The following is a 17,788-nucleotide window of genomic DNA, read 5'->3' as shown; positions in this document are numbered from 1 at the left end:
ACTCTGTCAACTTAGAGTGGGGAATAGTCAATCAATGACATGCGACACTGCCGGCCACCTGTCTGGAAGACACACAAGCTCCCGCTAGGTGCGTTGTTCTACAGCTGTCCTCGATGGTACCCAAGGAGTTCACTGTGTTTCATCCAAGAGTTTTCTGCAGAGCTGTTCCTCATTAGTGTCACAGTTAACCGAGTTTCATCTTGGCCGACAAAGTCCAAATGTAGACATTTTGAATGTCGCACAATGAATGCACAGTGCCTCATATAGACAAGCATTCATACTTGGATTAGCGTAGGGATGTACTTACTGAGTCGCATGAACATGCACAGTCCACACAGGAAGTCGAGATCCGAAATCTGAGACTTTGTACTGTAAAGCAGACTAACCAAACAATAGATCACGGTGCAGCAGCCTTTTTCAGCTAAATTCACGAATAAAAAGGGGGTTCCCCGCTCTTTGCTCCAGGTTAACTGGGGCATTCTACACAGTTCACATGGCCTGTAGCCTCTTGGAAAAAGGGTATTTTTTTCATTTTGATTTATTTTAACTTGAAAATGGCATCCAAAGCAGTAACTTCATTTAAAAAGCATTTTTTGGGGTTTGTGAATGCTTGAAAAATAAGAAAGGAAATACCTTTGTGTATACTAAAAGTAGAACGTCGGCCTTTCCAACTTCTTAACTGAAAATCTGAACTTTTACATCTAAGTTACTTTTGCATGTTATGCCTCGTTCTTCAAAAATGCCACAAGTGTTTATTTTTCCACCCATCCACTAAATTCCACTTATCTGGGGTTGGGTAGCGTTGGCAGCAGCCTCAGCAGGGAAGCCTAGACCTCCCTATGCTCAGCCACTTTATCCAGCAACTGAGGGGATTTCGAGGCGTTCTCTTGCCAGCCTAGTGACGTAGACTCTTCAGAGTGCCCTGGGTCGTCCCCGACGTCTCCTGCCAGTGTGACATGCCCAGATCACCTCCTGAGGGAGAGGTGTCCAGTAAGCATCTTCACCAGATGCCTGAATCACTTCAGTTTGCCCCTCTCAACACGGATAAACAGCGGCTGTACACTGGGTCTCACCTTATTTCTAAGGGAGAGCCCAGCCACCCTGTGGAGGAAACTCATGTCTTAGGGGTTCTGAGCTTCCCATTCACTAAACGATACAGAGACCCCCAAACCAGAGCTCTTCCACACCACGGATGTGCCTAGAAAGTGTGTCAATAAAAGTTAGGAACAGAATCGTTGACAAAGGGCAGACTTAACGGACTCTAATTCCCACTAAAAACGAGTCTGCCTTACTGCCAATGATGCGGACCAAACTTTAGTCCCGGACATGTAAGGGAGCGAACAGCCTGGATAACACAGTCTGGTACCTCAATTCCCAAAGTACCCTACACCAGGCTCCCCAAGGAAAGCCAACGGCCTTCTCCAAGTCCACTAAACACAGGCAAACTCCCATGCACCCATGAAGACCCTGCAGAGGGTGTAGAGATGGTCCACTGTTATACGGCCCCACCGGAAACCACAATGCTCCTCCTGAATCTGAGATTCGACTTCCTGACAGACCCCCAACACCAGTACCCCCAGATAAACCTTACTAAGGGGGCTGAGAATTGTGTTTACTGTTGTTTATTATTCATCTATGACATAGATTCTGTCAACAATGAGCATCACTTTACCCAATGCTAAAAACTATAATAAAGGTGTTTCCCCTTGTGCAAAAAAAAAAAAAAAATTGTGATTTATTATTTATTTATTAAATTATTTTGACAATTGTTTTGCCTTTTGGGACTTAAATTCCAGAGAGACTTTTAGCACAGAAAATCTATTAGTTATTAGACATCGGTTAATGTCTATCTGTTAATGTTTTCACATTTTTGCTAGCGCCTGGAAAAAAAAAATAATGATTCTTTACTTATTAGGTAGTAAAGCATTGGTGACCAACATGCAGTGGAATTTGGTCAGTGGAGGCTGGTGAAGCAGTGCCTCATCTCTCACAATGGTAATAAAAAATGAATATGCATGAAATGATCATATGTATTTAGTGTTGTTCCTCATTTAACTGCACTAATTTGGGGATTTTTAATGTCCACACTATATTAATTATTACTGTTTGGGGTGTCTGCAAAAGCAGAGTGAAGCACATAATTCTCTTGCCTCATGGCAGAGGGCGATAGTGAGAGCTAATATTCAGATTTGGCGGACACCTCAGCCCCAAACAATATAAGTAGTGATCGTATTTTCAAGCTAACAGCAAGTATGTAGGTTGATTTATTTGTAAATCTGACTGCCTCATAAGGCATTCACTTTACTGCACAACACTGCTTCACATAGGGCAACATTTTTCCTGAAAGGCTGTTTTAGCCACAATAATATTTTATCATAGTAAGATTTTTGTCCTGCACATTTGCCTTGAAAACCTTGAGATCGGAACTCTGTCAAGAGAATTGCTGAACAGTAATCCAACTTCCTACATCCCTAGAATGCAGCATTACTTTACTTCAATGGATCTCCTCCAATATTGGACCAAACTGTAGAGCAGACCATTCTTATGCCCCTCAACACCTTAAAAGGCAGACGTCTGCCGCAAAGGGACGTCAGTGTTGTGACCTGGTCTCAAGTCACTAAGCGAATTCGTGGTGCTTTTTTCGCTGACAATGTGAAAGAGAGTTTGCTTTGACAACACATACTGTGTTTGCCCGCGTGTCATCGAGGCGTCCAGGCCGCTGTCGATTTGTGTAACATAGCCTTTCCTGTCCGCCTCGCCACAATGCTCCCTATTTATAGTCGTTTTGCCACAGATATTAGCACTCTGCCTGGCTTACGAGCTCATTTCCTTCCAAAATGCAAATGTGTGTATTTGTGTGCACGCATATGGCCTACTGGCCCTTTAAGAGTAGCTGGTAACTGCACAGATATTGATGGAATTAATACTTGAGTATTGTCAATGAAGTTACGAGTGCAAATATTTCCATTATCAAACTTATATATATATATTTATCAACCCTGGATGAGGCAAGACTATTCTGCATTTGTTCATTTTGCTATTTTATAGAACTGTTTACATTTCCTTTTCACTGAGGTCACAGTAACAACTACAAAACACGATGTGACAGTCCCAATGCATCCTTGTTGTTTTCACAAGTCTATCAAAAGTTTCCCTGTGTTTGGTTCATTCTCCAAGGTTGGCTGTTCATGCAAAGGCTGTTCAACTGCAATATCTCTAGGGAGAAATTTTCTGGTCAAAAAATTTTACCGAGCCAGAGATGCGAGGCACCTGGTAACCGGTGGCTAAATAATAAACAGGCCGACCAAGTATCTACTGTTATCGGCATTTTCTTTAGCCTATTTAACACTAAATGCACCTTATGATTATCCATGTATTTGAATGTATTTATTTCACTTGACATCACCTCGTCGTTATAAAGTTTCTACTTTGTTCTAAGTGGTGTTCTGCTTCATTATTAGAGGAGTCTTGTCTTCAGTTATCAAGCCAGGATTCAGCTTGCCAATGACTGGGATTTTTACGAATTTTTCACTGACATCTGTTTCCTTTTTGTCATAGCCTGCTATGTTCAGTCCCTCTAGTAAATAAAGCAGGGGTGTCAAAACACGCCCGCTAAGGGATTGAATCTAGCCCGCGTGACATCGCTCAGAGAAGCGCAAGAGAAAAACGGGCTGCAGGTTGAAATATATCTACTTGATGTCGCCAAAGCCAGGTGACTCTCACAAATGCTTCACTTGTATTTCTCTCTTTCTCTTTCTCCCCTTTTCTCATACTCTCTATATCTCTCTTTCACTCTCTCTGTCTCTCTTTCTTTGTCTTTTTGTGTAGAGTTTGCATGTTCTCCCCGTGCCTGCGTGGGTTTCCTCCAGGCACTCCAGTTTCTTCCCACATTCCAAAAACATGCATGTCAAGTTAATTAGCTGGTCTAAATTGTCCTATGATGGTATGATTGAGAGAGTGAGTTGTGTGCCCTGCGACTGGCTGGCAACCAGTTCAGGGTTTCCCACTGCCCAAAGATATCTAGGATGGGCTCCAGCACCCCCGCGACCCTACTGAGGATAAAGCGGTGCAGATAATGGATATTCTTTTTATGGTTCAGAAGAAATTGGAAAATTGGCGATGAAAGTCTTTCAAGTGCTTGAATTTGGCCACGAAAAGGTGTTAAATCCTGTTTTTTATATCACAGCAACCTAGCATTTGAACACAGGTTTGTAAAGATTTTATAGCTGCTTTAGCAAGTTCATTTCTTGCCATTGCAAAAAGTTTTATCACATTTCCAGGGCTGCGAGTTATTGTAAGATGACACCTGATGATCACATATGTCAGAGTTCGACATCCTCCAAAACCCACGATCCAAAGAAAGGCCGCTGCTGGTCCGGGACATCCTGTTTTTAGATATAAACACAGCAGTGCTCCCGGGGAATTTTTTCCATGTGTCAGAGAAACAATCTCCAACCAGTGAAACCCCCACTTTTTTTTACTTAGCTTTTAATGTAGCTACATAAAGCCGACTGAACTTTCTTTTAGTAAAGTAGCAGCCTCTTGTTAAAACTTAGTGAGACCTGAGTATTTATGATGTTCCACTAAAATATGCGCATAATTAATTTTAAGTATATTGTGGGTATACTTCCCCAGGGCCATCACAACCCTAAAAAGGATTGCAAAACTGTAAAAATTACATACCTTGCCAGTTGCATTGGAAAATGTGTTTGCTGCTAGATGTTATCGCTCTACTTTATATCGCACTATTGTTACAAAAGGAACTTGCACTTACAATTTAGTCTAGTCTAAGCCGTACGGTATATATATTTTTGCCTGTCCCATTTTTCTCTTTCAGTCTTTATTACGTCTGTAACTTGTTTAATGCCATGTTTAATATCCTTGCAAACAATGTTCACTTCATTGTCATCAACAGACATTGTACTTTTTTTCTTGGCCAAATTCAAGCTTTTTCAGGATTTTCAAAGCTAATTTTCCTATTCCTCCAGTACCATTCAAAGAAAGAATCCTGTGTGAATCCTGTATTTTGCTAGCAGTTGTTTCTTTTCTTTTATTTCTTTTGGATAGTCTGGGCAGCACGGCAGCGCAGTGGTTAGCGCGTCTGCAGGACAGGTCTGAGGTCATGAGCTTGAACCTTCCTATGGGGAGGTTGCATGTTCTCCCCGTGCTTGCGTGGGTTTCCTCCCACGTTTCAAAAACATGCAATTAGGGACAATTTGGACCAGCCAATTAACCTTGGTGTGAATGAACAAGTGAGTTGTCTGTGTCTGTATGCCCCGTGATTGGCTAGCAAACGGTTCAGGGTGTCCCCTGCCCACTGCCCGAAGATAGCTGGGATGAGCTCTAGCAACCCCACTGAGGATAAGCGGTGCAGATAATGGATGGATGGATAAAGTCTGGAGTTGTTTTATTTCCTACGTCACATTTCTTCCTCATGCCATGAGGCTCTTTCACTCCACCCGGCAGAGTAAAGGCCCACATTAAACCACACCACCTACATTGGATATTACCGAATCTTACTGCAATATGTATTCTGTGTAGCACTATTTAGTTACTCTATATAACACGCTACAGTGGGCATTTGCACGTTACACTGGGTATTTGTATATTGTAGTATTTTGGCTTTATTATTGTACTGTTCTCAGCTCAGGGATGCTGCTGGAAATGTGAATTTCCCTTAGGGGATGAATAAAGTATCTATCTATCTATCTATCTATCTATCTATCTGACGCTAAGAGTGACGTTGTATTTTTCCTTATTTGCAAATTCCCAAACTCAAATCGCCTTCACACATTCCCTATAAATTCAATGAGGGGAAAAAAATTGATATCCAATGGAGATTTATTATCAAGTTCAAAAACCTCCCTTCTCACACATCGCATACGTACAGCTCCATCAACAACAACAAATTCATAGAAATAGAAAAATAAACATTGGTATCAGAACTAATCATTAAAAAAGTTGTTGGATTCAAATATACAATTTGCATATAAAGAAACTACAAAAAGGGCTGAAGAGGAAGTCAAAGACTGTGTTTACATGGGTAAGCAGCATTTGTATTATTACCGCTTAGAACATTTCCAAACCTTCCTATAGATGTTTTATTCTTTTCAACACACGAGTGTCCATGTAAACACAGCCCACGTCTTAAAGCTTATTGTGCTTACATTCAGCAAAGTCAGAGTTGTGTATCGTAGCGTACAGAGTCGTCCCTGCGAGTTATAGGAAAGTGATACTAAGCAACCGGAAAGCAGCGCACCAGGTGGGAAGACAGTGGCAGATACAATTTATTTTTAAGACTACGAACCCCGCACTTTCACACTCCTGAGCATAAAACAACAAAAAGAACAATTTACCATATTTTCCAGACTACAAAACACTCACAAACTCCAAATTGGCGATATGGAAGTGCGTCTTATAATAATTCGGTGCACCTTATAAACCGCAGAAAACTGCGGCTAAGATTGTAAATGCATACAGTATTTATTGATATGAGTTACCATTGGAGGTTTCACAATAATACCGTGTATGAACAATGATTGTTCGAATTGATAAACATCACAGGTCTAAATTGCAAAACTCTTTATGCAATGGGAATCGACCTCGAACAATGGCGGTGAGAGTGCTGACATGTTACCAATAGACCACCGGATACGAATGACATATGACAAGAAGTTGGACTCCATCACATTATCATACCATTACTGTGCCACAACACAGATTTGCATAGTGCATTCTGAAAGTTTAAACTGTCTCTTCACTTCTTCCCTAATGAATGTTAGAGAATAAAGAAGAAACAAAAAAACTATACAAGCTCTTTAGCGTATGCATACATACTAAACAGAAGTTATTGGCACAATGGTGAAGAAGTGGAGACACCGTTTAACTCATCCAAATACACTATGCAAGACAGTGTTGCAGCACGGGAGCTCTTATTGTAGTCTCAATTTCATGCGCCTTAGGATTTGGTGCGCCTTATAAATGAAAAATATACAAAAAGGTGCACCTTAAAATACAGTGCGCCTCATAGTAAGGAAAAAAGGTAAGTTCATAATAGTCCCAGGTTAATGGCAAATGTGTCCCACTGTTTCTTATAATAGTTCATGGTTCCCTTTCCCGATCTGCTAGTTTCATCAGCAGCCTCAAGATCTGGTTCAGTTTTTCTCGATCTGCTCGAGGTCCAGTTCTCCCCCAAGCTGGAAAATGTCTCTATCAGAGCTACGCTCGCCCTTCCAGAGGGCGGCGCCATCCGTGGGCGAACCGGACCTGGAGCCGACGCTGCACGCCGAGTCGCTGTCCAGTTCCTCGTCAGACGAGTCCTCGTCGTCTTGCGTCACTTCCTGCCGCGGTTCAAGACCCAGTTCTGACACGGCTGTGAATTCAGACTGTTGTCGGCTCCGCTGGGGCAGGCCGGGCTGGCTGCTGTCGAAAAAGGAGAAGCCGGGGCAACTCAAACTCTGGAAAGTCTGGAGTTGCTGTAAAAAAAAAAAAAAAAAAGACGTTAATTTGAGTCCAACTAGATATTAGCGAAGGTTTTATATGCGTAAATTCCGGACTGCACCAGATCAAAAGCTGCATGTTCAAAGTTTAAGAACAAAACTCAATTTTGTCTCTTTGAGAGGTGCACGGATTTTAAGTCTCAGGCTAGTTCATGTCAATATCTTACATTTGAAGCCCAGTGCATATCAAGCAGCAACTTCGTGAGGGAATTTCAGATTCAGATTAGTTATAGTCACAGTCAAAGAGACCAACAAAATTTCGTACGGAAGCTTCCGTTCATCCAATATTTCAAAGGAAATACAAAATCCACAAAATAAATAATCCAGAATAAATATCCATTACACTCAAAACCTACAAATAACCTGATGTAATAGTCAAAAGTGTGGATATTGTTCCTGGATCTATATCTGAATTTGGCATTGACGCTTTTGGCTGCAGGACGGCAACAGCGTCATACCTTTCACACCTGACGCTATTTTCAGCTGCATCCTTTTTAGTTCTGCTCTGTTCTATTTACATTGCGTGCTTTCGGATCATTTGACCATTCAAGATGGCAAAGACAAGTACATATTCATGACTATGTAAAAAAAAAAAAAAACACGAATGAAGGCTGCGTCATGTAAAATATGGGCGCTATAATTCTAAACGTTGACGTGCACTGTAAAATTGACCAACATTGGTGTGCCAATTGAGATGGACAAAAAAAAAAAACAAACATAATCCACCATTTTAAACAGTATCGCTAGCCAGAACATGCTGAAGGAAAAACAATTATATCCCAAACAAGTGCTAGCAGGATGTTCAGCAAGCACAGGGCCAGTATGCAACAAACTATTATCTAGCAAGGCACTACCTGTGTATACCTGCAACCACAGGTGGGAATGCAGTGACTTGTCACAGAGCAGCATTAAAGCCTGATACTGTAGGCACTGATTTATTTTGTCTATTTTGTTAACCGTGCCGGACACCTTAAGAGTTCATGCACAAAAGGCTTTAACATGTTGCCGAGTGTAACCAAAATTAGTTTGTTTTTTGGGGTAATTGCAGGTCTAACTATATCTACCATAGTCGTACCCCTCAAGAGGGGTGACCGACAGCAGGGTGACAACACACTCTTCTGTTCAACAGCAGGGCCCAACACCTTTCACTGGTTTACCCCCGCCGCATCATGCGGGTGCCCTTCCCATCCCTTAGAACACGTCTAAACACCCCACTACCCTTTCACAACACCTTTCCACTCATTCCCATCACCAACAAGAGCTCTAGCTTCCACTATATCTAGACCTCTTTCCTGCAGTGCACTCATAACACCATCCATCCACGTCGCAGCCTTCCTCTTGGTCTCCTTCCATTTACTTCTCCTCAGTAGATCCTCTTCTACATTCTCTCCTCATCCATCCTTTCCACGTGTCCAAACCAACTTCAGGTTATGCGCAATGTTATCTGATCTGATAACAATTTCGTTATCTTTTAATTTTGTTTAATATTTCTCATATTAGTGAAATTCTGTGTAGTACTTGCTCACCATGTGTCCTTGTTCAGAGATTAAAGATTGGTTAAAGCAGCATCTGTTTTTGTTAACTCTCACTTAGGGGCAAAAATTGGAATTCAAAAGTTGAAAGAAAAAAAGAGGGAATAATTATTGATATCGCCGCTGAGAAATGTTTTATCGTAAGAACAGTTATTGTCATATCGCCCAGGTCTAAACCGGCACGACTTAGAATGTGAACATCAAGCGTTTACTTTCACATCAGCAAAGCAGGATTTGCAAATGCCAAAAACATCTCCGAAGTGAAATAAAGATGCAAGAGTTTTCCCGAGTTTTCCCTTTAATTGCTTCGGGTTTTGTGTCACATAACAAAGTTGGGTATGTGTTGATTGTGCTAGTGTAGCAACACTAGCTTAGGTGCTAATAAACGAGCAAATAACATCAGAATAAATTGAGTTATAAGAATAAAGTGAACATTTTACAAAACCATCAAGTCAAAGTCTCCATGTGAAGTTAGCATAATTGTAATGTACGGTAACCCATAAAACAGGAATCCAGCACAAGCAGTGCAGCAAGTGGGTTAATCATCAGCAGAGGAGCAGATGTTTGGAGCACAAAGATGAATAAAAAGGACCTTTTTTCTGTAACTCGAGGGCGGACAACTTGCCTGTTGCCATGCACTGGGGGTCTTTTGCTAGCAAACAAAAGCAAATACTTCAGGTGATAACTAGAGTACTGAGGGGCCTTTACCGTCTGTCTGTCACTGGAATGAGGAATAAAAAACGGGGGGGGGGGGGGATTTCTGCGCCTTCCCTGAGTTGGGCCCAACTGCTCTTACTTGACTACTAATTATCCCAGTCAAGGAGGAGGGCTAAAAGTGGGCTGGAGGGGAGCAAGTTGGGAGCTGCTTTGTCACTTTGTGCTTTCCATGAACCCCACCTGGTCTTGCCCGACATTGGGAGGGTCTGCTAAAAGCAGGCTTCAATTTCTGTCATGTCAGGTAACAAAAAAGGGCCACTTAAAAGTGAGTACCAATTAATTTGTGTTGTTACCAGCCCATTTTAAATCACTAATTGATGTCAAATTTAGAAACAATGTTGTGAAACTGTATTATACAAAACCATATTCCCTTGATTTTTGTGATTAATCTGTTCTAAAACCGCCCAAATTGAGTTTCCAAAAGGTAGGAACCATTTGGAACAGAATAGCCTTTTTTATCATTGATAATGTAGTGAACGTCGTTTTCAACAAGACACGGCACTCCAGAATAAACATGTAATAAGACCAAAGATAGAAAAATTAGATGAAAGAAAGTCAGGTTGAATTAGCAAAATATTAACAAAGCAGTGCTTGGAGACAGGCATATTTCACCCTGATCTGTCCTTTGAAACACACATTAAGAATATTACTAGAACAGCTTTTTTCCATCTTCGCAACATTGCTAAAATTTGCCCTATGCTGTCTCAGCGGATGTAGAGATTATAATTCATAAGTTTGTTACCTCCAGTCTCGATTACTGTAATGCACTAACCTACGGTTTGCCGAAGTCCAAAATCAAGAGCCTTAAGCTGGTACAAAATGCTGCAGCGAGGCTTTTAACTAAGACAAGAAAGTTTGATCACATTACCCTGATTTTAACTAACCTGCATTGGCTTCCTGTTGGCTTAAGATGTGATTTTAAGGTTCTGTTGGTAGTATACAAAAACATGTATGGACTTGCTCCCTCATAACTTTCGGATTTAATTTTTTCCCAATGTACCGGTCCGGAGCCTTCACTCTGAAAATGGTGGTCTATTAGTGATCCCAAGAGCCAAGAAGAGATCTACAGGTTTGAGAGGGTTCTCCATTCGGGCCTTGGTGCTGTGGAATGCGCTTTACCCTAAGATTCGATTTGCAACCTCAGTGGAAATGTTTAAATATAAACTTAAACCACACTTCTATTCTATAGCGTATGAATAACCTATATTTTATGTTGGCAATATCTCTGTATTATTTTCCCTCATGTTGGTTTTCGATGAGGGGATGGTGTCATAATAGTCTGTGGTTTGCAATAAGCTGTGGTCTGTGCAGCCCTTTGAGACTCTTTGTGATTAAAGGCTATACAAATAAACATGACTTGACTTGACTTAGTTCTAAATCTTATTTCCTACGTAATAATAATACAATGAATAATTGTGCATTAACATTTACCGTATTTTCTGCACTATAAGGCGCACCTAGAAGTCTTAATTTTTTTCAAAAGCTGACCGTGCGCCTTATAATACAGTGCACCTTATATATGGCTCAATATTAAATCGCAAGGTCTCGCAACTTACGCAACAGCCGCCGACTCGATTTTCCCCCGAACGTGGAGTAGTCCGCGGTGTATGCTGGGATTTATATACCGGCGTTTCATTGGCTAACCAAAGTGTCAATCATCATTTGAATCGATCGCTATTGGCTAAAGTTATTCGGAGCCTCGGATTGGCTAGAGGGCCAAAACAAACCCTGCAATTGGCCTAAAAAGATGACTGAATAGCAAGCTTGCTAAACTACGCCATAAAGAAACATGTTTCATTAGTCTGTATTTGTAAACATTTTACTCTCCTGGATTTACTACACTCACGGTTGTAAGAAGACCATGATTGCGTATCATTATTGAACGTGAGAACTTAGGTGAGCTATGCGGCTTTATATTTTCCCGGTATCTTGTGTTAGAACGATCTTGATGTTGCTGTGATGAGTTGAGTGAATTAAACTCAATTCCAAGTGTTTATTGTCATTTGCACAGTAAAGTTGCGAGCGAAAAAGAAAATAGAAACTAAGGAATGGTTGGCATTTCTTGAATCCTAAGACTTTAACCTTCCGAATGATATGTGAAACGATGCATTTGAGTGACATCGTACGGACACCGCATCCGCACGTGTCTACGACACGTATTTGCTTCTTTGCAAGCTTTGGGAATGTTAAGGGGGTAATCAGTTTGACTGAATCATCTGACTGTTTTGTCGCTGTCCCATTGTAGCGCCTTATAATCTGGTGCGTCTTATCTATGGAAGATATAGGACCAAAAACTATTTTTGGGGGGTGCGTCCTATAACCCGGTGCGCCCTATAGTGCGCAAAATACGGTATATGTAATATACCCTATACAACTTAACAGTACGTCGCATGACACAGTTCCTTGTAGATATCCCTCATCCGAGATATTTTAATTAAGAAAAGCATTGTGGATTTGTAGGAGAGAAAAATGATACACGCAAACAGTCCAATTTGCAAAATACTAATACTCCTTGATTTACAAACCTTCATCTCCTTTACAATTATTATATTGTTAAAATAAGAAAAAGCATCGCAAGGTTTGCTTTAAATTTTAGTAGAAAATGAAAACAATTGAATGAAGAGCAGGTAAACGGCAGAAGTAACTGACTGTTGGCCAATCAGCATGCAGAACACAATGTATAATAAAAATCCGCAAAATAGTAAAAACTGCGACATAGCAAGGGATTACTTTATATCCATATATAGTTAATGCTACGGTTTTATCCATCCATGTATAGTATAAGTCCATGCTTCTGGAAAGACACTTACGACATGAATTAAATCTTTTATTTAATGTCAATTGCTAAAAGAAAAAACCTAAAACTATTTTAATTGAAGAATATGCACAATTGTAGTCCTAGTTATTTATAATTAAATTCTAATTTAGATTAGGTTAGTATAGTTTGATTAAAATGTATTTGTTTAGTTGGTGTAAGCAAAACATCCCAAAAAATTCTAAAAGGACAATATTGCCCAAATGTGCATCATGAACAGAAATAAAAAAATTAAAACAAGAAAAGCAGACCTTAAATATTGCATAGATTCATTTTCCAGCTGCTTGTCCTCTCTAGGGTCGCAGGAGTGTTTGCTCTTTGGGCAGTGGACAAGAGACACAATGGACTTGTTGCCAGACAGTTTCAGGGCACACGGACAAAAATTCACGCGGGCCACTCATACCTTTGCCAATTTGGACCTGACAATCAACATGCCATGCATGTTTTGGGGAGATGGGAGGAAAGTGGAAATCAGTTTCCTTTAATCCTTGAGGAACAATGACAAGCAAATGTAATTTGGTCCATTACCGTGGCAACAACCAATTACAACACAAAGTATGGTTGCCTTTGGGCTGCTGTCTAGAAGTATAGGGCGTCCATTTTACATGGCGCATACCTCGTTCATGTCTTTTGTCGTTGCAGTTGTAAATAAGTTGTTGATGTAAACGCTTGACTAAAAAACGACGCACCTGAAAACTGCGTCAGGTGTGCAAAGTCACGGCACTTTTTTTTTTTTTTTTCAACATGGCGGCGCGACTACACGCAGCGGCTTGTGTCCCTCCAGTAAATCTTTTTACTTTAAGTGTTCTTTTTTCTCTCATCTTTTCTTTTATAAATACCTGTTCGGCAACTATCACCTTAAGTCGCCAGGAACTTATTAACCTGGGTCAAAGATTAGATTTCGACTCATTTCACGATTACAACACCAACAACAACATCCCAAAGGACATACGAAGACCACCGGGATCTCCCTGGGTTACCTGCCCGCCCATCAAGCGACGGAGACGGCGGAGGGAACGTAAACAAAAACGAGGCTCCCGGGGAGGCCTAGCGAAGAAGCTAAAAAGACGACCACACCGACAAGCGCTTCCGAGTATCTTCCTGACCAACGCCAGATCCATCGTACACAAAATCAGTGAGCTTGAGCTGCGGATAGCTACCAACAACTTCGTACGGAATAGCAACATTTTTGTGATTACGGAGTCATGGCTTGACCCGCGGATCCCCGACGCTGCAGTTCAGCTAGCAGGACGCACGCTACACCGATACGACCGCAACGAAGACTCCGGCAAAAAAAGAGGTGGGGGACTATGCATTTACGTACATAATGCGTGGTGCAATAACAGCAGAATTATTGATGCACACTGCTCGCCCGATCTAGAGTTTCTGGCGGTATCGTGTAGACCATTATATATACCGCGAGAGCTAACTGTGCTCATTGTGATAGCTGTTTACATTCCTCCGGATGCTAACGCTAGCACAGCGCTAAACCTTCTACTCGCTGCTATAAACATTCAACAGCTTGCACACCCCGACGGAGCTTTCATTATCGCTGGCGACTTTAATAAGGCATGTTTAAGGACTGTTCTTCCAAAATTCTATCAATATGTGAACTGTGCAACAAGGGGTGAAAAAACTTTGGACCGCGTTTACAGCAACCTCAGAAACGCATACAAAGCTTCCCCCCCTCCCCCACCTAGTAAATTCGGATCACCTATGCCTATCCCTTACCCCCTCATACACCCCCATCCGAAGGAAAACAAAACCTGTAACGAGGACAATACAAACGTGGCCTGAGGAAGCCCTCTCCAAGCTGCAGGACTGTTTTGATCAAACTTGCTGGGAGGTATTTGAACACCATGACCTCCAGAAATTCACTGACACTGTTTTATCCTACATCCGTTACTGCACGGATGAAGTCACAGTATATAAAAAAATCAAAAACTACCCAAATCAAAAACCCTGGATGTCCAGCGAGGTGCGCACCCTCCTCAAACACCGCAACACCGCCTTCAGGTCTGGAGACAAGGCTCTTTACGGGGTGGCCAGGGCTGACCTGAAGAGAGGCATCAAGGAAGCAAAAGCAGCCTACACAAGGAGGATCGAGCACCTCTTCGCTGGAAATGACCCGAGGAGGATGTGGCAGGGCCTCCAACACATCACCAACTTCAGAGGCCACAACCTGGCAGCTGTTGAGGCCGAGGCTTCACTAGCTGAGGACCTTAATCAGTTCTTCGCTCGCTTTGAAGCTGGTAGGCCACAAACAGCCACATCACACCTACCAACAACCAGCAGCAAATCTCTCACATTTCAGGAGCACGAAGTTAGGCGTGCGCTGAATACCATAAACCCCAGGAAGGCAACTGGCCCGGATGGAGTACCAGGGAGGGTACTCAGGGACTGTTCCAATCCGCTGGCTGGGGTCTTCACCACCATCTTCAACCGGTCCCTGTCACAGGCGACCGTCCCACCTTGCCTCAAAACCTCCACCATCATTCCCATCCCCAAAAAGTCAGCAGTGGAAAGCCTCAACGACTACAGGCCTGTAGCTCTTACGCCTGTGGTCATGAAGTGCTTCGAGAGGTTAGTGTCCCGGCACATCAAAAACTCCCTGCCACTCACACTGGACCCCCACCAGTTTGCCTATAGGGCAAACCGCTCCACTGACGACGCCATAAACACAGCACTTCACACCGTGCTGAAACACCTGGACCACCGGGGGAGCTACGTCAGAATGCTCTTCCTGGACTTCAGCTCAGCCTTCAACACCATTATCCCGGAGATCCTGGTGGAGAAACTTGCACACCTAGGACTCTCTCCCTCCATCTGCCACTGGATAATGGACTTCCTCTCCAACCGCCCACAGTCGGTGAAACTCGGTACCCACGTCTCTCCCACCCTAACACTGAACACTGGCTCCCCCCAAGGTTGTGCACTGAGCCCCCTGCTTTTCACCCTCTACAGCTCCGACTGCTCACCGACCCACCCCACAAACACTATCATTAAGTTCGCTGACGATACCACCTTGATCGGCCTCATCTCTGAAGGGGACGAGGCGGCATACAGGGATGAGGTTGAGTCACTTTCAACGTGGTGTTCGGAAAACCACCTCATATTGAACACCACAAAAACAAAAGAACTGATTCTGGATTTCAGAAGGAATGGCAGGAATCCAGCACCACTCATCATAAAAGGGGACTGTGTAGAGAGAGTCCACTCGTTCAAATTCCTGGGCGTGCACATCTCCGACGACCTCTCCTGGTCTGCAAACACCAGAGCGGTGGTAGGGAAGGCCCAGCAGCGACTGCACTTCCTGAGATTGCTCAGGAAAAATAACCTAAAACAGCAGCTGCAGGTGTCCTTCTACAAAGCCACAGTGGAGAGCATCCTAACATACTGCATCACGGTGTGGTATGCTGGGTGCACAGCAGCAGACAGGAAAAAGCTCCAGAGGATCATCAAAACAGCCCAGAGAATCGTCGGCTGCTCTCTGCCCAGTCTGGAGGACATTGCCTGCTCTCGCTACCTCAGCAGAGCAGAAAACATCATCAAGGACTTTTCTCACCCCGGCCACCATCTCTTCGACCTGCTGCCTTCCGGCAAGCGCTACAGGTCACACAAAGCAAAAACGAACAGACTCAGAGACAGTTTCTTCCCCACAGCCATTACCACCCTAAACAGACACTGCACAAAAAACTGAAAACTGTTGCAAAAAACTACCTCACACGTATGTAAAATGGTACTCATGTACATGCTGTCTGCACTATGTTTGTTCACTGCTCAAACAGACACCGCATAAAAAAAAAACTTAAAACTCGTGCCAACACTACCTCATACGAATATAATGTTACTCATGTCTTGTTCTTGCACATGTCGACTGCACTACGTTTAATGCTCAAATTGCACAATGTCTGACCATTTCCTGTTTCATGCTGACTATTTTTGCACTATGATGACTTTGCACCAAATGCAATATTGCACAACCGTTACGATACCAACGTTATCACGACAACCCTGTATGTAACATCCCACATGCCGACATTTCTTGTGTAAATACCATGTAAATTATAACTATAGCCTTATCCCCCTTGTCTTATAACATTATCTTCTCTGTTCCTTTATCTTCTTGCTCATACCTCACTATGAATGTGTAAAACTGGAGTGTCATGCCCAATTTCGTTGTCACAATATGTTAGCCCATTTGTAACAATGACAACAAAGGTACAATAAAGGTATATTCTAGTCATTCTGCAGCAAAAAGGGTCCACACCAAATTCCCTGAGCAATTGACAACCAAGCATGATGCATTGTACCCAAGATCAAAGTGTAAATGTGCTAAGTTGCTGTAGACCAAATTATTTTTCAATGCACTAAACTAGCACAAGCAGCCTTTGGAACATAAAGGCATAACAGACAGGCAAAGGAGGATTGTTGAATACCTTCTCAACAAACAGCCAACATCATCACACCTCAATCATTCATCTTGGCTGTACAGAGGACATGATGCAGATAAGTGCGCGCTTTACAATGAAGACTGAAGCACAACTTGTTATTTTATGCAATACGGCGTTTACGCGCGCCAGACGCGTCATGTCACCGGCGCGCATTCCCGTGTTGCTGCACAGCTATGCTCACCATTTGAGTCATGTAAGGAATGGACAGGAGTTGGGGAATAATAGAATATGGGAGATTACAAGCATCTGCAGTGTGCAAGAATAATTGGGCCAGGAAATGAAGTACAGTATTTTCCGGACTGCAAGTTGCAGTTTTTTTTAATAGTTTGGGGTGTGACTTATATGTAAAATTATTAACACATTATTACCGGTATATCATTTTACATGCTATTTGCACTATAAACCGCAAGAGGGCACTCTAGACCTGTGTTTACATTTAAACTTTGCAGTGTTACAAGGTTGGATTGTCCTTGATGTAACGAAGCCATTTTCACGAACATTTAAAAAAAGATAAAGACGGGCCAGGGGACATAATGGTGAGTAACCTCTCCTTTATAGTTTTCGGATATCTTCTTTCAGACTGATCGTGATGTTTCGCTGATGAGTAGATTATGAAATGGTCCTCATGCATTTAATTCCAAGCTTTCCAATGATATGCGGCATGACACATTTCAGTGACAGCTAACATTGTACAGACACGTATTACGTATTAGTTGGCTAAAGGATTAAGGTACCATATACAATTAAAAGTTTGTATCGTCTATCTTAGTA

General features: G+C 42.3%; 1 protein-coding gene across 3 annotated transcripts in view; it reads right to left on the bottom strand.

Annotated features, from left to right (window-relative positions):
- Nucleotides 1-5,823: 5,823 nt before the first annotated feature.
- fam53b (family with sequence similarity 53 member B) overlaps nt 5,824-17,788 on the bottom strand; it is a 59,100-nt gene continuing 47,135 nt past the window's right edge. For all 3 annotated transcript variants that reach the window (XM_088351201.1, XM_088351200.1, XM_088351202.1), the window contains one exon: nt 5,824-7,475. In XM_088351201.1, the coding sequence (XP_088207327.1) occupies nt 7,155-7,475 (321 nt within the window). In that variant the 3' untranslated portion in view covers nt 5,824-7,154. The remainder of the gene's footprint in view (nt 7,476-17,788) is intronic.

Source organism: Urocampus carinirostris, chromosome 13 (assembly GCF_059441175.1).
Source record: "Urocampus carinirostris isolate Australia breed hairy pipefish chromosome 13, RoL_Ucar_1.0, whole genome shotgun sequence".
NCBI lineage: Eukaryota > Metazoa > Chordata > Actinopteri > Syngnathiformes > Syngnathidae > Urocampus > Urocampus carinirostris.
This window is presented reverse-complemented; position numbering and strand designations above follow the sequence as displayed.